The sequence below is a fragment of the Myiozetetes cayanensis genome, unplaced genomic scaffold (assembly GCF_022539395.1).
Source record: "Myiozetetes cayanensis isolate MyiCay16 unplaced genomic scaffold, myiCay2020 scf1, whole genome shotgun sequence".
Lineage (NCBI taxonomy): Eukaryota > Metazoa > Chordata > Aves > Passeriformes > Tyrannidae > Myiozetetes > Myiozetetes cayanensis.
The window spans coordinates 86299415-86323302 of record NW_026086604.1 but is presented as its reverse complement, the minus strand read 5'-3'; the positions used below and the strand labels follow the sequence as shown (position 1 = coordinate 86323302).

At 37.7% G+C, this 23888-nt stretch overlaps 1 protein-coding gene across 1 annotated transcript in view; it reads left to right on the top strand.

The window, feature by feature from the left end:
- Positions 1-17655, top strand: part of LOC126648077 (uncharacterized) — an 80323-nt gene extending 62668 nt beyond the window's left edge. The window contains exons 7-8 of the mRNA XM_050330808.1: positions 5725-5869; positions 6959-17655. Coding sequence (XP_050186765.1) covers positions 5725-5869; positions 6959-6987 — 174 coding nt within the window. The 3' untranslated portion in view covers positions 6988-17655. The remainder of the gene's footprint in view (positions 1-5724; positions 5870-6958) is intronic.
- The last annotated feature ends 6233 nt before the right edge of the window (positions 17656-23888 follow it).

The window sequence follows — 23888 nt, the reverse complement described above, 5'->3', positions numbered from 1 at the left end:
GCAGTAAAAACCATTTTCCTTTTTACCTATAATATATTTCTCCTTTATAGTAATTCAGTTTTACTCTTGGCTAACCAAGGAATGACCTTCCCAAAATAAATCATTTTTCATGCTTTTCCTTACTCATTAATCTGATGTTATTTTATTATACAGGAAATTATTGAATTTTAGCATTTTAAATGTATTTTAAATCCATGCACAGAAAAGTTAATGATAGTGGTATGTATTTGCTGTCTACAGGGTGATAACACCAACTTGGTGATTTTTATCTCAAATTTTGCTGACTGGAGTTGATTTCTTATTAAAAGGACAAAGATAAGTCTCTTTAACTCAATAAAAAATCAGTTTCTTATTATAGGCCTAGTAAACCTCAGCATTGTAGAGAAAGTTTTTGTATAGTATGATTTTATCTATCAAATAAGCCTTCACAAATGTCAAGGATTCATCCAATTTAAATTTACTGCATAAAAGAGATCTGTTTTCCCTAATTACTTGAAAAGTACCTAGCAGTAATAGGATAAGACAGCGTAGGTGACTAGCCAATTACTTAGTTTAAGCTATTTACATCAATCCATATGCTATAAATTATGTCTAAACCCTCTTGCACTTCTGGAAAAGTGAATAAAATCATATAAGTTTATTTTGAATACAAGATCAGATATGATATGCTGAGTGACACTTAAAAAGAATGAAACAGTAACCGTAGCTTATTTTCAGAAGCAATCTTGACACTAATGCTAAATTACAGCTTGGAAACATCTAGCATTTTTACCTTTATGAGAAAAGGCTTTTTACATATTTAACATAATTCTAGGAAAATATACTGGAATTATGTATAAAGATATGTACACTGTAACCAAAGGGCATTTATATTCCCCAGTAGAATACTTACAACAATTTTATTGCCATTTGGTGTCATTTTCTAACAGATATAAAATACAGCCAGTAAACAAACTAGACTTTAGATTTAAGCTGACAGCTGTTCCTTCAGAAGCAATATTCAGATATTTAATCTTAAGAATACTGAATATTTTAGAACTGTTTGAGCAAACTATACTTTTAACATGTGAAGGACTGCATGCTTTTATATACAGTTCTTGGATCTGATAATGACAGTAAAAAACAACCTTGGAATAATCTACACATTTGTCGCTCCCATATATTCCCTGGGCAAGTCAACAAATTGCCTTATGTTTTATTCTTAATTCCACAAATTCTTTTTTTATACACAGTGTTGATATGAATATTGGTCCCTATTTTTTTCCCACATATGCATAAGCCATGCAGTTGACTTCAGTGCAGTTTATGCATGTGAGTGCAGCTTTTTCCGTCTCTAATTCCATTAAGGGGATAAATTGGCCAAGTTTACTGCAAAAGCCCCACATGCTGTTTTCATAAAGAGTCTCACTCTTTATAACTCTTCATGACTTAGCAGTTGCTAAAGGTTTATTGAGAAGAGAAAGAGAGAGGATCGCTGCAGCCCAGTAACTGAGTTTGGTACACTGGGTCAGCCGTGGTGAGTGAGTGAGGACTCCTTGGCTGGGGAGAGGCTGGGCAAAGGCAATTATTTGGTGTAAACTGACCCACTTTAGCTGGCTTCAGCAGCATCGTGTCAGGTTGTCCACAAACATAGCCAGTTTATGAGTTTGTTTCCTGGAGATGCCTGTAAGAGTAGGGATTAACAGCAAAGATTTATCCCTCACAAAAGTGATTCCACCCGCATGAATTCATGCAGGTGTGTACATACTCCTGGGCTGAGTAGGCTTCACCACATGCTGTCTGCCTAATTCTGAGATTTAATCTTGTCCCGTAGAAAATGAATAATACTTTGAAACTGCATTCAGTGGGAGAATGATCCCTCTTGACATGCACTGAGATTCAGTTGGGAATTACACATGGTAAAGGTCAGCTGAGAGATACTCCCATGGTCATAAGCATTTGAAGAAGTACAGCCTGAAAACTTACAGCCCTTTTGTTGAGTGTCATGGCAGTATAGCTAGTTCCACTACAAATAAGAAGTAAATGAGACTATTTTAAGGTATTTTTACCAGTATATATTTCTCCTTTAATGCTATAATTCAATTAAAGAATCAGTTGAAGAAAGAAATTAGTTGTCCAGGCAGTGCTTTCCATCCTGCTGAAAAGATGAGAACAAGAAAAACAGTTTTCTTGGAGAAATCTTGTGCTTTTGTGCTTTTTTCTTAAATTGATTCAGCTCATCTCACAAGTGACATGTGAACGCTGTCCTGAAATGGATCCAGTCTGTTGCTCCTTGCGCTTGTGGTGGCTAAGCCAATCCATCTGCTGCAGATGAAGTGGATGTGCACAATGTGTCTCAGCCAGGAAGTAGTTATGTGTTCATAACTTCTGTTTCAGGTTGTTTTCCCTGTCAAGTATCTGATTAGGTCCTTGTTTGTTTGGTTTGTTTGTTTCCTAGTAAATTGTGGTAGAGTTTTAAATGGGAACAGTGTCTATGAATCTCTTAAGACTATCAGCTGAAGTCAAGACTGTGTTACTACATGCAACAGGGTGGAAACGTAGGAGGCAGCCTTGGAGCATGTGTCCATTTATCCTCTCCCTAGTTTTCTACAAATCCCAGGTTGTATATATTCTACACCTCAGAAACTCACAGAGTTATGTGAAAAGTTTTATTTCCTTCAAGTTGCCATGTCCTGGGTATCTGCGTGGGGACTGTGCTGTGATAGAAGGACTATGAAGGGGATGAGACAGGTCCACCACTGGCTTTTGGCTGGACTCACAGGCTTCCAGGCAGCCAAAAAATTACTGAAATACCAGAACTACAGCGTTATAGCCTTGTTCTGTACATGAATACACAATCTTAAATCATACTGATTGGTTATTACTGGCAGAGAACATGGGATAAGGAGCAAAGATGACGTATCTAACCAACAAATACATTATTTTCATGGATATTTTAGTTTCTTTTTCTGGGGGGGCTGAAGAGTTATACCTGTCTCCTTCAGTTGTTCACAGAAGGGATGGAAGCAAATTCAAGCTCATCCATTCAGTCTGAGCCAATGTGGACAGGAAAAATCCTGTCATAGCACTACATTTGTGCTATATAACAAACAGCAGTGCTGGTAATTAAGAGGCACTTTAAAAGCACTATTTTGTATTAAAAAATCGCTTTCAGTTTCAAACTACTTTAAACACAAAGATTTTCTGTGTTTTCAGTGATTTTCAGAATGATTTTATGCTGCAAGGGCACAGCCACTGATTGTTGTGGAAGGTTTTTTTTATTTTTAAATGCTTATAATCTTTATTCATCTATCACATAGTTTTACCTGAATCAGCAGTAAAATCTCTGAATTCAAAGGATAATTGCCCAAACAGCATTAACTTATTTTATCCAAATAAAAAAATAACCTTTGAAAAAGTACCTTGCAGCTACACAGATTGACAAAATGCATCAATTATAATTTTGCTCACTTTATAATTACACTGCAGTAAGTGCACAGTGAACTTTACTACATGGTTGATTAACCATAAGGTTACTGCTATTAAGTCACTCTCAGAAACAACAACTTGGACTTTAATTTAAGAACATAACTCTGTACAACTTCTGATCGAGTCTAAAAACCTGAGATATTTATACAAGCTCCAATTTAAAGTACAGAAGCAAATGATAGCACATTAATTGTAGCAAAGGGTTCTTATTGCTTCAGTCAGGCATGCTGGATATGTGAACGATCAGATTTAAAAGAAGTCTTGGTATGTCTTAACCAACACCAAAGGAAAGGCTTTTCCAGTGAACTCTAAATATCCCTGTGCTCTTTTTTGCATGGAAACAAGTCTTATGAGGTGCAGCTGGGGGAGCTGAGATTGTTTAGACTGGAGAAAAGGACCCTTGGGGGAGACCTTATCACTCTCTTCAGCTACCTGAAAGGGGGTTGTAGACAGTTGAGGGTCAGTCTCTTCTCCCAGGCAACAAGCAATAGGATGAGGAAATGACCTCAAGTTGCACCAGGGGAGGTTTAATTTGGATATTAGGACAAATTTCTTGACAACCTGAAGGGGTTATCAAGCACTGGAACAGGCTGCCCAGGTAAGTGGTTGAGTCACTATCTCTGTAGGCATTTAAAAGACATGTAGAGGTGGCACCCATGAACATGGTTTAGTAGTGGACTTGGCGGACTTAGGTTTACAGTTGTACTCAATGATCTTAAAGGCCTTTTCCAATCTAAACAATTACATGAAAATAAATGAAATTAGTGTTCCAACTGCTGGGGAATTATGATTAGATCTCCTAATTAAGTATACCCTAATGATACTTCCACATTTTTTTCCTCAGATTATTACAACTGGAAAAATATTTCTGTTTCTGTTAGCTCACTGATGCTATAGGCCCCCTTTTTGTCTTGTATCTTCTTGAACTTCACCTTATGAACAAGTATTGCTATGAAGCTCTGCCATGACTCTGTTGTATCTTTATGCCATGAGAGAAACATCTTTGGACAACCTAAAACTGGACTGTCTCTTAGCTTGAAAGACTAAAACAAAAAATAAACTAGTAGCTGTTCTGTGTAAGTGGCATCTAGCTGAGAAGAAAGAGTAGCATGGTATAAAGAAACTTGCCTAGGATGTAGGATGCACAAGACCACTCCAACATTAGTCACATGTTTCCATGTGAGGTGGGGAATATCCCCTGCATGCCTCTATCCCTCTATTCTAGAGATAATGGCATTTCCTTCCTTCACAGTGTACCAAACCCAGAAGTACAACAAAGATTTTAAGTTACGTCCACAGGTAGATTTTAGGAATGCACACAAAAAAATACAATAGAAATTAGAGGTTATTCTGGTACATATACCAGTGTTTGTATAATCTATTACAGCTGTGCTAAACCAGGTTGAGAATAGCAAAATTCTTTAAAACACTACTATATTACTGGACTAACCTGCTTTTTTGTGCTAACATTCAAGTAACAGCAGCTAGACAGAGCTGAGGCTCAGTTACTTCTCAGTGTCTGAAATGTGATTTCTCCTCACATTAATCTGAACAAATTTTTTTTTTTTTATATGGGCACTCTGAAACATGAAAACCATCAGAGCCAGGGCACTCTTGTGCAAAATGCCACCCACATTACACAAGCTGAGGATCTGACATGTGATGGGGTAACTATTAGTGAACTGAGCTGAATCTGAAGCGGAGTCATGGCTTTTTTAACCAGTTTCCAGTCCTATAACATCATCTTCTCGTGGCCATGATTTTCTTCTTTGAGGGTCTATTCTTTATTCACTCAAATCTTCTCCATGTGTCAAGAACTTCATAAGAAGAAATTATTAAAAGCAACAGGCGTAAAAATCCTCATTCCACTGTTTTACTTAAGCATTTAGAGTGAGAAAAAGTAGGCGAATTCACATTTCACATGTGTTTAAATTGTTAATCTCACTGCTCTATCTGTATTAGTGAATACATTTACAGTAAGTTTTACTTTATAATATTTTGGCAGAACTGTTAGAAAAATTGTTATAAGCCTAGGAGTGGAGCTGAACCATGAAAGCTAAACTGTAAGCTGCTGCTAAGCTGGGTTATTAGTATGACAGAATAAAATTTCACACACACAGAAGCTTCTAAGCTGTGATATTTTGAAAGCAAGAAGACAGGGGTGAGGAAGGGTAATCAAAGTCATCTGTGTTCCCTCTGATATTTCACTGAATGCTGCCATAATAATATGTTGGTTTTGTCTGTTGTGTTTTTCAGGCATTTGGTGATATTAGTGAAGAAAGTCTTTTGTGTAATGAAATGAACACAGCACAGGAGTGCACAAGTGAAATGGACAGTGTGCTGTATACATCTACAGAAATCAAGCTGAGGGAGAGGAAAAAGAGTACAGCAAGGTGGAAAGGTATTATGATCAGTTTCTGTACCTAGCTGAAGAACAATACTGATACCTAAGCATAAAAAGACGGGAGGGAGAGAAGAAAACAAATAATTTGAAAATATGCTTTCTCTTGGGAAGACCAGGGTTTGATCAGTTAGACCTGAAATTTCACAGCTGTGTTTTCCAGTGTGTCTTCATCCTTGGGTAGTTTCATTGGCTGTTGCAAGAGTCCTGAATGCTGAAGAGCTGTCCTTTACCCAAGCACTGTCACACTTTCTATTCAGAAACTCAACACAGTAATGCAATCCACAGCAATCTATCTTGAGCCAGTGCCAGCATTCAAAGTACACTGGGGGCAGGCTTAAATCAGCTATTTTATATATAATTAGGTACACACACATATTGGAGTGAATGCGAAAGTCACAATCTCTCAGACCTGTATTGTGTTTTCCATTGTGTACTGAGTCTTCATGGTGACCATACCTGCTTCCCCAGGAGCTACAGAAGCTTAAAGTAATCTGGAGATAATCCTCGTGCTTTCTTAGTAGTATTAAAATATTGCTCATTGGTTTGAACCAGTCAGTGCCTATTTTATTTAGCTCTTGGACCCCTCACTGTGCCTAGAGTAATACATGCAGAGTAGAAGAGGTCCATGTTGCTCAGCGAAGTTGCTCCTGACCAAAGGTAGTATCAGGGCGTTTGATGACAGAGAGAGAATTACAGAGTGCACTGGGTGTCTTTAGGCATCACTGTTATTGTGAGATATCAACTTCTTCTTGTTCCTTATCCAGGCTTTCAGCAACAGATCTGGCTCCACCAGAGCCTCACACTCAGCTGAGTCCTATTGGTGTTAGTTTTCCAATGCCCTCTGAGGAGTGAAGTTCAGTGAAAAGCACCTTGTTTTACTTTTAAATCCACAGAAATCTTGTCTGCTAACAGAGAAACTTTGGAAAGTTCACTTGAGCACACAAGACATTCTCTTTAGGGAAAACTGATCAATTTATTGTATGGGTTCTTGCTTCTATATCCCTCTTGTTGGGGGAGGGAGGTCATACTCTGTCATTGGTGTATTTACATAATGTCTTTCTCTGCATCCTTTTTTCTAATCTTCAGGAAATCCAGTTGTCTCTGACAAGAGCTAGTTCCTGCAGTCATGCATATTCCATGAAGTTGTTTACATCCTGATCCACATCCATGGTATGGTTACTGTCTGATAGGATTTATATTTCTGACAACCACATCCCTATATGTAAAGTGTTGTCCTGCAAATGCTCCATCTGTAGCTCTTCTGTGTCTTCAACAAGCTTTGCAGTGTGGTGAGCTCATGGGATCAGATAACAGATCATGCAAACATTATTATTTCGTATTATTTTTTTTCCCTCCAAATTGTGGGACACTCCTGGATTTCTCAGGTTTATTTGTTCCTACTTTTTCAGGTTTGCTTGTACCTACTAGCTGTGGTGGGGAAAATGTTGCTTATTTGTCTTTCAAGTTTCATGACTAAAACAGTGACAGCATTGTCAGTAATTGTTCAAAGCACAACGTGATTGTAATTACAAGACTGCAAAAATGCCCAGAAGAGGAACAATGATGACTTCATCTTCCAGTTCTGTAACCAAGGTACAACAGGCTGCAAAATTTACAAGATCCCACAGACTGTTTCTCTGAGGTCTTCATGGTGACCATACCTGCTTCCCCAGGAGCTACAGAAGCTTAAAGTAATCTGGAGATAATCCTCATGCTTTCTTAGTAGTATTAAAATATTGCTCATTGGTTTGAACTAGTCAGTGCCTATTTTATTTAGCTCCATACAAATGCATCAGAAATTAAATCCATCCCCCAAAGGCAAGAACTATGAGAGACAACAGAAGGAGAAGATGGGAAGGGGAACATTGGCAAGAAAGGTAAAATCATTTGTACAAGGCCACCAAAATCAGAGGCAAATGTAGAAATATAGGGACAAATCTCAGTGTCTCTGACTCTTAGTCTTCCCTGTGGTAGGATCCTTTTTGTCCTGAAAATGCAGTTGGAAAAGGGAAGAGTCTCACCTTACTGCTGTTTTGAATCATTTATGCAGAATGCTGTAATCTATTAATTTAGTAATCAGTGAGATTTTTCTAGCATGTATGATCTTCTGGTGTACCTTTGTTCACACTGGTATGGGAAAAATTTTTCAGATGCATTTACCTTTACAAGATCTTACCCAATATATACTGAGCCTTGTTGCTTAATTTTGTTACTTAAATCTATTCTCATTCACCTGAATAATCAGTAAATTACATTAGGTAGTAAGGTGAATGTTTAAATGTCACTCCTGAGAACAGTTTTTCTTTGGGTTTTCAAGATAACAATCTGGTTTCCATTTTTTTCTGGTTTTTTTCCCTGATTTATTTGTGTGTATATGCATATGTGTGTGGCTATTTCATGAGTTACACCCAGACAGAAATAGTGTTTAAATCTTCTGAATATTTACAAGAAGTGATGTGATTTGTGTGACTTCTATTGCACCAGATATTACTTCAATGACTTCTCCCTGTCATAACAGGAATAAAATTGCCTTTTTAATGTTTCCTTTGCCTGTTGATACTTTAAACCGCTGTACATAACTTTGAAAAAGAAACTAACTGAAAAGACATCATTCAGTCTCAGAATTTTTCTGTGGATTTTTTTCTACCTGATCAGCATTATGCTTTTCACCAATTACCCCACAATACTTAATGCCACGCAGTGTGGTGGAGGCTGCTGGGATTGCTTTTGTGCATGAGTGTCCTGTGCTGTGAGTTAAGATGGTGATCTTGCACTTTTTGGGTGACCGTACCAAGAAGACAGCGTGCTGTGGGCAGCATCATACTGTGTGCATCTACTTGGCCTCAGTTTTGTCTTTCAGTGTGAGTGACTCTAATGGTAAAAATCCCTTTGGGCAATATTAATACCCTAGGTTTCCTACCACTGAGTTATGATATCCCAGTCTGGTTCTGTGAGATTTTGACTTCAGTGTTGGTTATAGAGTGTTGGTAGGTAGTCTGATGGCAGGACTGACTGTATGTGCAGAACCACCATACCTTCAGTTCTAATAGGATTGTGCTGACTTTTTAATAAATGTGGATCTGGTCTTGAGACTTTGATCAGCATGAAGGACTTGACTGACCACTTTTACTCCCTCAGTTATATTGGAATGTCTACACTGACTTTCATCTGATCTGGGATGTAAAATTTTGTACATTACATATTTGTGAAAGCTGAATTTAAAGTATGCTTAAATATTAAGTGATCTACCTTGCTTTATTTTTTTTGCCTGAAAATGTAACATCCTGCCTATTAATTTTGATTACTTGCATCCCATGAGTTCCCATGTTTGTTGGTCAATATACAGTGGGTGGCATTCGCTTTGAAATTGTTTTCTGAAGTGCTCTTATCAGCAACATCATCCATAATACTCAGTTATAGTTGGATAGTAATTGCCTGTCTATGCAGTGTTCCTTTACAACAATTTTCTCCTGTGTAGCTATACATATGTAGTCATTACTGAAAAGTGTAAATAAAGAATCCTTTTAGTGGTGTAGTTTCCCTGGGTACCTACTGTGCTCTTATTATCTAAAACATACTCCCCATCTGTAGTTCTGTTCTATTAAAGGATAAAGACATAACTATGAATTAAAAATTAAAATGCTTGTTGTAGATTGGAGAGCAAGGTCTAATAGAATATATCTGGTGTTAGGCTCACAGTACAGTAGATAGATTACACTAAGCACCAGTTAAGCAAGGGGATGAAAAATGAGTGATTTTCATCATTCAGTTAAATATAGTGCTAAGTGGTATGTGCTAGCATTAAAAGCAAATTACTTAGCACTTCACCAATCACAGCATGAGAGCATTCCATTGGAAGCAGTATTTCCAGTGATGCTCAGTCCTCAGTTTTATTAAATAAATCAGCTGTTAATGCTTAAGGAAGCAGTAGAAGACGTATTGCTATGATAATATAAAGATTGAAAATGTAAAAATAAAGAGAAGTCTGTGCCTCATTTTAATTAAATGTGCTAAGAAAACCTCCCTCTCTCTTAACAACAAAACTTCAAAGTGCTGGCAAATCTGTAATTTCCTGTACTTTTTTTAGGTCCTCCTTTCTTCCTAATGAATATGACCTTTCTTTTTTTTTTTCTTCTTTATAATGACATCTTTTTTTCTCATAAATCTGCTGACATGTCACTGAACATTTTGATGAGCTTTTCTGATTCCCTCCTATATCTCCTTGATAGGATATTATTATCCAGTAATCTAAAGATAGGGAACCTAATCCTCAGCACAGGTACTACTCAGTTAAAGACAATGGAGATGTGAGAATTTACAGCGCAAGAGGTTTTGACACTGAGGCCTACCTCTATATCCCCTAGCAACACTATTTCCTCCACAGCAATGGTCATTGGGAGATAGTCAAATCTGCTGTCTGAACACATGGAAGATGTGAGTAGTTGTAAACCTTCCTGAATTTCAGGCCATTCCTAAGCCACCGACTCCTCCTAAACAAGAGTCATCTATTAGCAGCTACACAGCAAAAGTCCTGGGAATGACACATGTGGAAGATGGTCCAAGGTTTGAGCCACAGCTGCATCTTCACCAGCATGATCAAATGTTAGAAGAAGAGAAAATTAAAGTTCAGGTATAAAAATCACAAGATCGTGGAGCCTATGCGTGAAGTTATCTTGAGTCCTTCATTTCCCCCCAGTGTCATTCTATGTGGAATCCTATTTTGAGTTTTCTTTTATGACTAGGTTTGAAAGCTGTTTTCTTTGTAAAGTCTACTGTGTTTGTCTGAGATAGAGTTAATTTTCCCATAGCAGCCCTCTCAGTGCTGTCCTTTGTATTGACAGCTAGAAAGGTGTTGGTAACACACCAGTGTTACGGCTGTTGCTGAGCCATGCTCACACACCATCAAGACTGTCTCCACAACCTTCTCCTGTTCACTAGTAGGCTGGGGATGGGCAAGAAGTTGGGAGGGGACACAACCAAGACTGCTGAGCCAAAGAGATCAAAGGGATCTTCCATACCATATGATGTCTGCTCAGCAATAAAAGCTAAGAGAAAGGGTTAGAAGAGGGTGGCATTCATTATTTATGAAATTTGTCCTCTGGAGCAACCACTACATGTACTGAAGCTCTGCTTCTCAAGAAGTGGCCAGACATCACCTGCTGAATGGGAAGTAGAGAATAAAATCTTTTGTTTTCCTTTGCTTCCACTTTATTAAACTGTCTTTATCTTGACCCATGAGGGATTTTTTTTTCCATCTTATTTTCTCCTCTGCCATCCTGCTGAGGAGGGGACTGATAGACAAGCTTTGTGGGCAACTGATATCCAAGCAAGGTCAACTCACCACATAAAGAGAAACTTGCAGGAAGTGAGGGACAAACTGAAAAGATGAAACCCAAGAATCTCCTGTAGGCACATAAATGCAGGAGCTCGTACATGGAGTAAAATACCACCTCTTCTTTGTAAAAATAGCAATCAATTATTTTCTGTTGTTGGGGGAGGAAAGATAAGGGGCAATCAGCTTAAATATCTTGCAAATATTTCTTTTTCATTTTTGTAATATACCATACCTAAGGGATAAGCTAGATATAGTTGATCTATTTTTAGTACAAATGTTGGTTGGAGGTGTTTCAAGTTTTCTTCTGGGCCTACATTTCTGGGATTCTCTGAAAATTATGTCATCTGCCCAAAACGACTACTGTTTCCATTTGTGCTTAACTTGTGCTTAACACCTTAGTGAAATCAGTGTAGCCCTAACTCAGCAGAAGTGTTTCTACTAATAATCTAGGATAATGATGTAGGACCTGAAAGAAATATTTTGCAAAATCTTAACTTATTTCAAAAAGTTTCCTTGTGAAAAAAAAATTGCCTTTTTTTACAATATATATTACAAAAAGAGACATTTAAGCAATGCTTCCTTCTCTTTGTGCAGTAGGTTTTCATTCCCATTTCCCTGTTTTCTTCTACTTAAATATGCACTACAAAGTTATGTTTGTTTTTTTTTTTCTTGTTTACTGTATCTTTATTCAAAGTACTTTCTTAAACCTTAAAACAACAGATATTATTTTTGGTATCAATATAACCTTTTCTTCTCAAAATATTTGAGGACATGATACTTAACCTAGTTTTCAAAACATAGAATTCCTTTTTTCATTTTCCTGGATGACACGTAATGGCTCTGATGCTTCTTTTCTGGGTATGTCAATTCTGTCATATACACTAATATGAAATAATGACACAAGGTTGACTTAACTAGACATAATAGGGCATATTTCTAAAACATTCTGTATGGGAGGTATATGCAGAGATCTTGCTACTTATTAATGAAATCGAGAAAGTTCTTATCTGCACTACAGCATATATTTATAATAGCTTCCTATTCCAAAGGCATAGACTCCTTATATAATAAAATAATAAAAATAAAAATTAAAAAAAAAAAAAGAAGGACTCTGAACAACATCGTCTTGGATAAATTTTAGAATTTCACCATGTGCAGTGAATTTGGAGCAAGAGACAACCATCATTGCATCCTGAACCAGTGCAGGAACGTGTATGTGTGTGCTAATAGAATAATAACAGGACAGATTTCAATGCCAAGCCTCTGTATTTCAAACTTTTACAGAGTTTTTTCTTCTGTTGATGCTGTTTAAGTCCTTATTTCCTGCCTTGGAATTCAAAATCGCTGTTTGAATATTATCCATGAATGTATTAGAGAGGCTCTGAACTATCAGTGAACATACATTGCTTTTCCATAATATCTTTCAAATTATTGATGGCAGTCTAAATTTGTTGATGGTCTCATCACATGATTTTGTTTCTTTAACAAGTGGTGGACAGGAATTGGTTACAGCCTCCTATTCCTGGCCTCTCCCTCTACACTTCCCCCCATTTTTAAGCATCAGCAAGATTACCACATTACATTGGTCTACTAACAACTATTACATGCTGTCTTTTCCTTATGAATCAATGGCCTTTTGCACATGTATCTAGATTATCAGGAACTCAACATTTTACTTGAGTCTGAGGCTGTATGTATAAGCTGAGGGCTTCTCTCTGCCCCTCTGACAGCCTGAGGGATTATAAAAGGAATGTCAGAAGAGCCCATACAGGCACAACTTGGACAAAAAAAAAAATAGTGAGTACAGACTATGAGCTGTTGCATTCAGGTTGCTAATTTTTAGCTTTCCTTTTCTACCCTTGCTATTGTTGTCAACACACACTCTCCTTTGAGCACAGCTGTGCCACCTGAAGAGATCATCTACAGCTGCTTTCTCATGCAGGAGAAGCTCCCTTGGGAGCTCTCCCTCACCCATTTCAGGATGAGTAGCAAATAACTTCTGTTCCAGCTGTTCAAGCCATACAGGGCCATATTTATCCAAAACAGGTGCAAGAGCATTCACATGAGCAAATCTACTAGCAGCTCCAAGTGCAGTCACCTCTGAGAGAAGGGTGGTGAGGACAGGTGGCAGTGAGGTTATTATTTCTTCATCCAGCATAGCTGCAACTGAAGTGGATTTCTACTCTGTGTGTGTGTGTGTGTGTGTCTGTCTGGTTTAAAGGTTTGTTTGGAAGTCCTGTGTTTCTTAATTTGACTATGCATGTTGTGAGTGGTAAGACAGATGTTTTTTGGTGTAGGTTTGGCATTCAGGTTGTAGGGGTTTACTTCACACTTGCAATCTGGTCCTGTGAATTTAAGACCCATTAGGCACTGAGCAAGATAGGTTTATTCCTGGAATAAACTTTCAGGAATAGATTGGAATAATCTTCCAGTCTAGTTTCAACTAAGAAACCACTGGATGTGCCCTAAAGTCGTAGTGTGAATCAGAAAGCACACTGAGTGGGGACACTGGGAAGCTTTAGCCTAAAAGCTCATCTAAGACATTTATGTATGAAGTTACCCATGGCACCATGTTTGGGAGCAGGAAAGACATAAAATGCCCATCTAATGGATGAAGGTTGATGGTTGTCCCCTAGGGGAACCTGCTCAGCTCTGTGGTTGCTTATACTCCCCACAATAGTAGGGTTGTCAGCCAAGTACTTAAATAGTTGTATGTTTTTAAATACATAAATATGCCTACTAACATATTACCTTTCTCTCTAATATTGCCATTTTCTTGGTGACATGTGCCCTCTTTCAGCTTTGTCAGGATATATAAGGAAGTCAAAGGGAGCACTAGCTGTATTTAGTTCAAGACTTCATCCATTTAGGTATGCAACAATCATATGATAGATAAGAATGTCATGAAAAACATGGTTCATTTCTAATCACATTAACATGTGTTCAAAAGGAAAAAAATGTAATTTATGAGGTTTATTATTATTATTTCAATTATGTACTCTGCTACTGCTGTTTTCATAATTCTGTCTGTCTGTTCTGAAGGAGAAACTCAATACATGCTTAATCTACCACTCATGTACCTTGGGGTAAAGAATAGCAATAAAATGGGAGTTGCCAACCAGAGTCAGCCTTAAGAACTCTGAAGAAGTAATGGAAGCCTTTGTGTCTTCCCTGAACACAATGGACATTACTCTGAAGAAGCAAATAGGATATTGGTTATGCCTTTGGCTTTCTCCAGTAAGCTTGCCAGCTGCTCTGTGTGCTATGTCTAATTCCGTGTCGTGGACGAGGAGTCCCATGCGATGTGCAGGCTGCAGACCTCTGAAGCCCACTTAACTGGACCATACACAGTCCCAGCTGTTATATTCCTGGGTAAGATGAAACAAAAAGTTGCTGAGAAAGATACTCCTTCAAGTGAAGGACCCAATCAGAGGATTTCTCCAGGCTTCTGATCAGATGGGACCTGAAAAAGAGAGGAAAGGGGCCTCATACAAGGTCAGAGCTTTGTCAGCAAAGGCTACAGTGTTTTTACTGGCTCTAGAAGGTTCCAGGAAAGGGAGTGATTTGTCTGGGTAATTAGGTCAGGACAGTAGTAGTTTCGCTTCCTTTTATCCTTGTTATGTGGATAACTCAGATTTATTTTTTCTTCTTCATGGACTCAGCAGTACAATTTCAAAATTGACATGGTGCTCATCAGAAGTTAGTAATTGGATAGTGCAACCCATTTGTATGATAAAGCTGAACTGTTCGGTTTTGGTTTCTAAAAGCTAATAGGCATTGTTCCTTCTTTGACATTTGATTTTAATGGCTGTAATGTTGCTCCTGTCCCAACAGCTATACGTCTGGTCTGGGTGTTTGCCTTGACTATATGCTTCCTCTGCAGGCTGCAGGAGACTATTTTTAACACTTTAACTTCTGGTATATGTAGTAGTTTCCTCATTCCTCCAAATGCTACTTATCCCATGAAACTGTCAAAGACAAAGTGCTAGCACTCAGCAGTGAATTAAAGCTAATAGCAGAGGTACAGGTTTTCCCAGGTCTGCATTGCTCTAGTTAATTCAGAAATGGCATAATCATAAAAAAAAAAATCTTCATTACAATTTTGCACCAGTATGATCCTATAAGTTAGTTAGGTGAAGTGAAACTTTGGTAAAAATGGATGTATAAAACTCCTCTGACTGTATCATTTGCCACTAAATGGAGTTTTCCAAGGTACCACTTTGGTTACTGTAGGACTGGCTTATTGCAGCTCCTTTTCCTTTGGCCTTCAAGCAAAATCAATTCATGAACTATGCAACACTGCTTTAAGGCTTTTTTTATGAGACTAGCCTAATTTACATATGGCATTGTCCCTACTTTACAGTCTTTTAATTGGCTACAAGCAGCCTACCATATTGATTGAAAAATTCTTCTTACATTTAGAGCTACAGCTAATTATGATCTTTCTCCTCTCCTTGTCTACTTGATTTGTAGTTCACATCTCCTTTTCAGGAGCTCACTCCTTTCTCTTTCAGCCTGGAGTCTCCTCTACTGGGTCTCATTCCTGCCTTGTTTTCATAAAAACTCCTGTTTAAGTCTCTGTGTTTAGCAAGATACTGAATGAGATGGACCCTGGGGCTCAGTGGCAAATTCTGCTTTCCACATAAAAACACTGGGAGGCTCTTGATAGTATCATTACATTATCTAAGATTGATTGTTTAGAGAATATTTCAGTAGCAAAATAGAAAATATAAATTAAAAAAAAAGTCAACTCTAAGTGTTTAGTTTTATGGAGGCTAAAGAGAGGTTACAGAGAAAAGGTCACTCAGTAAATAAAGTGCATATTTCCTTGTAGTTAAATATAGTAGAATCCTTACTGAAAGGGCTGTTAAAAACAGTTGTCACTCTTGATAACTGTAAACGTGTAGCAAAGTTAATTCATGAATATATTGTTATGGAAGAAGTACCAGAAGAAAATGCTATGATGAAGTATTATTTTCCAGAAATCTGACTGTAGTAATTTCTCCCAGATTATGATCCAATGATATATGAACTTCTAACTCCTGCAAAAAAAAGGGTGTTAAATATTGTGGAATATCTATCTGAAGACTGTTGCATCAGGTTGCTGTACAATCCTCACTGCTATGTAATCAATGGAAAATCTGTCTAAGCAAGAAAGATGTGAAATGGCATTCCACACTGCCACGAGTAAAGCTGATTGAAAAAATTCCACTTGACACATTGTGTCACAAACTGGGGGCAGAAATTTTAGCATAATTCAGGAACTCAAAAGAGAATTATTCCAAGATCTGGAAAATGTTGTCATCAATCTCTTTGGAGTAAAATGTGTGAATTATTTTTATTCTTCCATTCATTAATATCCATATTTCCTTCTTTTATGCCTTATTTACACATTTAATTTAAATGAGAGCCACTGTGTTCTGGCTAAATGTCATATATATGTTGTATGTAATAGAACTATGATTAACTCTATGAATAATTACCATTTGCAACTAAACAATTCAGATGGATATTTTCATTAAGAAAACAACATGGGGTCATTATAAGGTTCTGGTCGCTGCCCCAGTCTCAGAAAAAAAATATAGTTCTCTGAACCACCAATCTGAACTGGTGATAAAATATCCCAAGTAGGCTCACATTAAGCTGGATAATATGCAGGCTGCTTGATTTGTATTGAATATGTGTCTGGTGGCTGGAACCCACTGTAATGAACTAGCCCACAAATCACAGCTTAATGGGAATCTACTTATACATATTGCTTAATTAAAAGTTGTGAGCTTATTAACATGTGTCTTTGGCACTGAGCTTTGGGGATGTAATCTCTGTGCAAATAAGACTAGGTTGTAAAAGTTTTATAGATTGACAATGATATTAAATTCCATACCCTAATAACCCATCATTTTCTCAAAGCATGGTTCCTATTCTGTATCTGTTCAAAACTGTGACAAATTATTTGTTTGTAATCCTTTACAGTGTAGGACTCTGTGTGCTTGCTTTACCTCAGAGATTTGGTGCCAATGATGTTTCATCTACTTCCTCCTCCTTTTTTGAGTGTTGCTAGCTATTCTGGCTGGCTTACAAAGTCAGAGACTTTTTTATTACAGACACCCCATGGCACAACACATTAGTTAGAATTGTGCCAGTGTTTCCATTATAAACCTCTGTTTTCATGGGTTTATAACTTTACTGTAAAAATTTGCTTCAGGCTCAAACTTGGACTAGAAGTTCTAAGAGTGGGTGAGAACATTTTTTAACAATTAGAACAAAAATCTGTAGTATGTTGTTCTTGGTTACATGACTTTTTTAATTTCTGCATAGCTAGTTTCAGAAACATTTCTGTCCAATTTTTTTTTCTCTTTATCTCAGCTAATTCCACTTAATGTTCATTATTGATTTCATTTTATGCAAGAAAAAAAAGAATAAAGCAACCTCTTGTAACACTTTAAAACCATGTTTTCTTCTTTCGCTATGAAAATATTTATTTTCAACCTATTTGGTACCTCCCCTTAGAGGCTTTGCTATACCATGATGCTACAGGGGGAGAAGAAGGGAGAGTTTGTTAAAAGGAGATAGAGAGACAAGCTTTCAGAGGTGGTTGTAAGATTCCAGTGTTTTTTCATCAATATCACATGCACCATAGCTGTCCTTTCGGAAGAGAATCACACATTTTCACATTACACCCTCTGAATCACAGATCTGTGAAAGAGTGAAGAAAATAAAGATCTATTCTCACTAGTTTTGATGTCCTCCTCTTCAGAAACTCTACTTGAGAAAAAGACTGGTTAGCTGTGTTATGCCTCCTCCCCTTCATGCTTCATTCAACATCAATGTCCCACCAGAGAGCAGACACAGCAAAGAACTTTGGTTTTCCCCAGCTGACCTCTTTGTCAAAAAAGGGTTAGGAACCATTTCAAACAGATGTGCCTTCCTCATGCGAGACAGTTGTCTTTGCTGCCAGCATCAGATCACTCTGAGTAAGTATTAATGAAACCAGAACTCCTTAAAGGATTTGGAAGTTAGAAGTGAGGACTTGAGTCTCAATGAAGGACTTGAACATGGGGGGAGAGATCAGTCTCAGAGAAACTGCATTAAGCCTCATGATGTTTACCAGAGGTCTATACAGTTCTTCTACCCTTGAGAGGACAGCAGATTGTGTGCTATACCGTTGTCTCCGTACTTTACCATCACGCTGTTCACTAAAATCATATCTGGGGGACAAACAGGGATGGTTGTTCAAAAAAACGTGGAGATGGGCAGGATTCTAGTATGTAGATCTGTCATATCTGACATAGACAATCTGAGACCTGTGCATATGGGTCTAGCCTGAAGATTCTCTGCAGCAGCAAAAAAGTTGAGCAGTGCTGTATATATAAATACTGTGGTCTCCCACTGTGTGCTGTCATCAAACCAGGATTGTTAACAATCTTTGGAGATTGATGCTCAGTGCCACTTTTGAGGCTCCCTGCAAGAAGGCATCTACTCCACACTGTAGCTCAACTTGTGCTCTGTTACTGTCTGACCTGAGGCCTAAATGATGTTGTGCCTTCTTAAAACTTTGGGCTGAAAGCTTTGGGGTATATAATTACAGAGAGTTTACTGATAAGAGAGGTTTTTGTTGATGAAAAGGGGGGAAAAAAGGAACTGTCTCTGGAGAGAGTTCCTGAAAGGCCTGGATCTATTTTCTACTCCAGTCTTTTGTATCATGCTGGGTACTACAGTGAGATCCCATCGCAAAAATGTGAGATCCAGCAGCCAGCAGACCTGGACTAGGCTGCGATATTTCACAATCTTGATTTGTACAGAGCCTGATGCAACAGGTGGTCCCGTATGAGCTTTTACAGTGAGCATTATACAATAATGAAGGATTAATCACAAGTGACTAACAACTAGATATTTCTTTCTAGAACAGGATGCAGATGAATATGTCCTAGTTGAAAAAATAACTATTGTTTTCAATATACATGCTAAAATAAACTGTATAGCTACACTGCATTCACAGCAGAGTTAACATAACTGCATATGGCAACTGAATAAGCTAAATTATAATAGAATATTCTTGAAGGATTTTCTTTTCGTAGCTCACAAATTTTGAGTTCTGTACACAAACAACTTTTACTCTAATTCCTTAATTTTTGTATTCATCAGAAGTTCTGACCACTGAAAAATAATTATTTCAGTTTGGCAGAAAACTCAGTTATTTTGAACAATTGATTAGAAAAAGATCAAGTCAGATGTGGTTTTGATTTCAGACTTCACAACTGTATAGCAAGAAGGGGTTTTGAAACAAATGCTTGTTTCAGCCTGAATTGTCAAAACATTTAATTACAAAATGAATACACATACAGAGCTGAATTTCTTGAAGGAAATTATTTTGACAAAAAGTTCAGCAACACGTCCCTATTTTCATAAATCCATTTGATGGCACCTTTTTGTCTAGCAAAAATTTTCCCTGCTTTAATCCCAAACCCACATTATTAAGACCTGACTAAAGAAAACAATTAAATACCACTGAAGCTGGAACTTGAGAAAGCAATTGAAGTGTTGAGCACGCTAAGTTTCTGGCCTGATTCCTTCTGAACCTCATTCTTTAGAAATCTACTCCCTGTTAATTAATTTGATTAAGTAGCGTTTTGTCTGAGACACCCTCCATTGTGAAGAAAAGGAAAGTAAGAGGAGCTGGTTGGCAGTTAGACTAATGAGAAAATGATAATTTCTCTAATACCCTGCCAGGGTCCAGTAAAATACTACTCGCATTAAAATAAAAGTTATATTTCCCTAATCTTTTAGAGATGTGTGATTCTTTCAAAATTATATTAAAATCAAAGACTTATTACTGTCCCGAGCTGCAGCCCATTTGTTTTAAGAGGTATGTTTGAATTCCAGGGAAGAAAAAGGAGAATTAATTGCAAATCTGTCTTACACGCTTTTGTATCGGATTCTTTCCACAATTTTATATTATTGTATTTTGTATAATAAAAATGAACTTATGTATGTCTTTTGAATTTCCTCATTCATTAGGCAGCCAAGAATTGCTTAGGAAGTAATGTTTGTGTGTTATTTGACCTAGGTAAGAAACCCAGAGACAATAACACCAGCCCTCCCTGTGTAACAAAGACAGCTGAGCAATTAACCCATGAGCATCCTCACTTAGTTGCACTTCTCATGCACATGTTGGTTGTGAGAAAGCCTCACAAAGGGCATTCAGAGACACAGCCAAATCGATGCCAGAGCGGTAGGAGAGCAAGGGACAATCAGCAAGGGTCGTGACATATGGGATGTGTCCAGGGAGCCTGGAGAATGGTGTTGCACCACAGACTGACTGCCCATCTGCTGTCATGGAGGGTGATGGCAGAGGCTGATCTGTTAATGGCAGTGGTGAAAGCTGCAATGCTGCAATGCCTCTCCTGTCCGGGGGGAACTTGGCATGCAGCTAGGCACGTGCTTTCCTGCTTTTGGAGCCAGCCGAACCTCATTCTCCAACGCTGCCATGCTCAGTGACTCCCCAAGGCTTTGAAGGAACGTGTGCTGGCCACACAAAGGGAGTATAGTAAGTCTGTAGCATCTGGGGTACAAAAAAGTCAAGACCTGAGAAAAATCAAGGTATTGGTGCAGCTGCCTTCAGCAGATTTTCTGTTGCTCCTTCTGTGCTGCTCTTTCTGTGCTTCAACAGTCAAGCACACAGTGACCTGCCAAGACCAGAGGAACATCCAGACTTAAGTGAGGATCATAGACACTGCTGAGCCCTTACATAGGTCACACCTAGACAAACAAAGACAATCTGAAGCCATTAACTCCACTCTTTTTGGGTCCTCTGCATCTATGACTCAGACTTTCTCTAACACAGCATATGAGTATACTTTCTCAAAGATCTAATTGATATTCAGACAGAACTTTCTTCATATTAATGAAATTCACAGGTATGCTTCGGGGAAAAAGTCAGCATTGTAATGTGAATTTAGGTGTATATTGCTTAATCAAGGCTTTTCCAAATTAATTCACTAATAATAAGTATTCATGCTGGTTCTCTTTCAAAAGTTTCTTTGTTTCAATACAGCCAATACTTTTTAAACAGTAAAAGCTAATTATCAAATTAAAACAGATGAGGCTGTTCATGTCACAATGCAAAAACAATTTCTGTTGAAATATTATGGTTTTTCTTCCATACTGTAGGTATCCCAGGAAAAAAATTATGTTTTATCTGCTACCCCAGATTGCCATTGAGCAGAATTCCATTTTCCACCTAAATAGCCTCATAATAGCCCAGTGCTTTACAGAAAGATTAATCAAATCCTTCCTTCACCAATACCACATTAGCTTTCTGCCAAGACACTGGTCCTGACAGAAAAAATGCTATGCAATCCAGACTACAGCACCAAGGATGTAAGTAGAAGAGGAATAAGGCCAAGGGAGGTGAGACCTAAAGAGACACGAGTAAGCGAGTATAGGGCCATGAGGTCAACGTTGCCTTTGACCAGGCTGAAGTTTAAGGAGTGCAAAGGATAGAAGGAGTTTTTTCAAACTACAGAGTTATGAATGCCCACAGTGCCTGACAGCTGGATGTGAGTTTCACTATACTCCCTTGGATGAAACCCTACTTCCTCTGAAATCAGCTGGAACTTTGCCCCAGGGAGCTGGCACAAATGCTACACGGGGACCAAAGAAAAGGGATATGGCCATATTGTAGGATGTGATTCCCTTCTCCTCACTCAGGAAAATAATCAGTAATTACTCAAGCAACTGAGGCAGAGCTAAACTTCTTAGGTCATTAAGATGAACAAGATAGGGCTACTGGTGTAATATTCTGAGAAAAGCCACTTATGCTAATAGTTCCCATGGAAAAAAAAAAAAAAAAAAGGAAAGAGACAGAGATTCTCTGGCTGTGTGAATTCCTAGATAAAAAATGGGATCCTGCCTGTGTTGTCTAAACTTCTTGAGCTTACTGAGCAGGAACTGGAGAATAAACTGAGACTAAAATTTTTTCATTTATTTAGTCATGGTCTCAGAGGAAGTCAGCACAGTGAAGAGATAAATAAAAATGTTCTTCAATTGCTTAAAAACAACAATAAAAAAATTTATTCTGACCTTAAATTGAATCATGAAAAGATCAGTGTACCTAGTTTTAAAGTAAATCCACATACCAATCTATCTAGGGCATATCTAGAACACTTGCTGAAGGATTTATATTATAATGCGAATAATTTCATTATTTCTTCTGGCCTCTCATGAACATACCCAGAAATGAAAGGACTCTCTTTATCCACCATGCAAGTACAGCTGAAGTGTTATCATTGCAGGCTTTTCTGTCTTGTCCTACTAATCTATGCATCCCTAAAAGTGCAATGATAATTTACTCTTTTTTTTTTTTTCAAGAGCACTCTGGACTGTGATACTGAATTGGTGAAGGACTGTGTGTTCTAATTCTCTGGAATGAAACTAAAATACAGTATTTTTGACCAGAATTATTAACCAGTAGGTAGTCATCCAGCAGTAAAAGCACCTACAGCTTGATACAATGTCCACAGAAGACAAAGGCTTTCCATTAGCTTCAGTTGGCTCCTTTGTGTTCTTGGGTTAGATTTTATCAACTGAAAACCACAAAAGATATATTTGTGCTTCAATATTTGTATCCTTTCTGGAGAAACTATGTAAAATTAAATGTTTCACAGACATTTGAGTGGTAAAACTGTAACTGAATCCTTGTGTTATAGGGATTTAGTGTTTTCAGAACCAATCCATAATATACTATATGCAAAACATTAGTTCATATTTGCAAACATGGCAAGTGTCTTCTGAGGCTCAAAGTCTACTTAAAATGGTGAAAAACTTCTTGCCAACTTGTTAGATAAGGATTTCAAGAAACACCTTAGGAATACGTACAATTAAATCCACTGAATTAACTTCTATAAAAGTAAATATGTATGCTTGAGTCAGTACTTTGTTCTTTCCAAACTTGATTGTGACAAAGTATAGGGGAAGAGTTGCTTATTTGTTTGGTTGATTGGTTGGTTGGTTTTTTTTGTTTGTTTGTTTTTTAGTTTGAGTTTAATTGAGAAACAAAGATCATGGCATTCTCACACCTGATTTTCACTGTATTTCCCATGTAATAGTGTACTATCAGAAAGCTTGAACAAGCATCCTAACACCTGAGATTTGCTAATTGTTGGCTATAATGAGCACCTGATGCCCCAGGATAACATGATTTCCTTTCACCTTTCCCTTGTGAGGCCATATTATGTTGTTTCTCCATGCTGAATAGAAGAATGACTACTGGTGCCAGATGAAATAAAATCAAGATATCTCCCAATAATTTGAGAGCCAATATATGTCACTGCTCTAGCTCCCTCCGCTCTTGACATCATTTAACGACTTGTGTGTAAACCCATTTGGGAATGACAGAGACAGACAGCAATCAAGGCAGTCCTTCTTGAGAGAACAACTGCAAATCTGACAGAGAATGGGTTTATTTACTCCTTTGCTTCTTCAGACATTCACAAAGCCATTTGGGAATTACACTGGGATGGATATGTGAATATGGCCACTGTGAACTCTATTTACTGGAAGAAATTTCTTACATTTCTTATTGCACACAAACAGTAAATGAAACTGCCTTGGGAACACACACACACACAATACCAGGAATTTTACCTCTAGTGATCTCAAAATATAATAAAAACAACACTT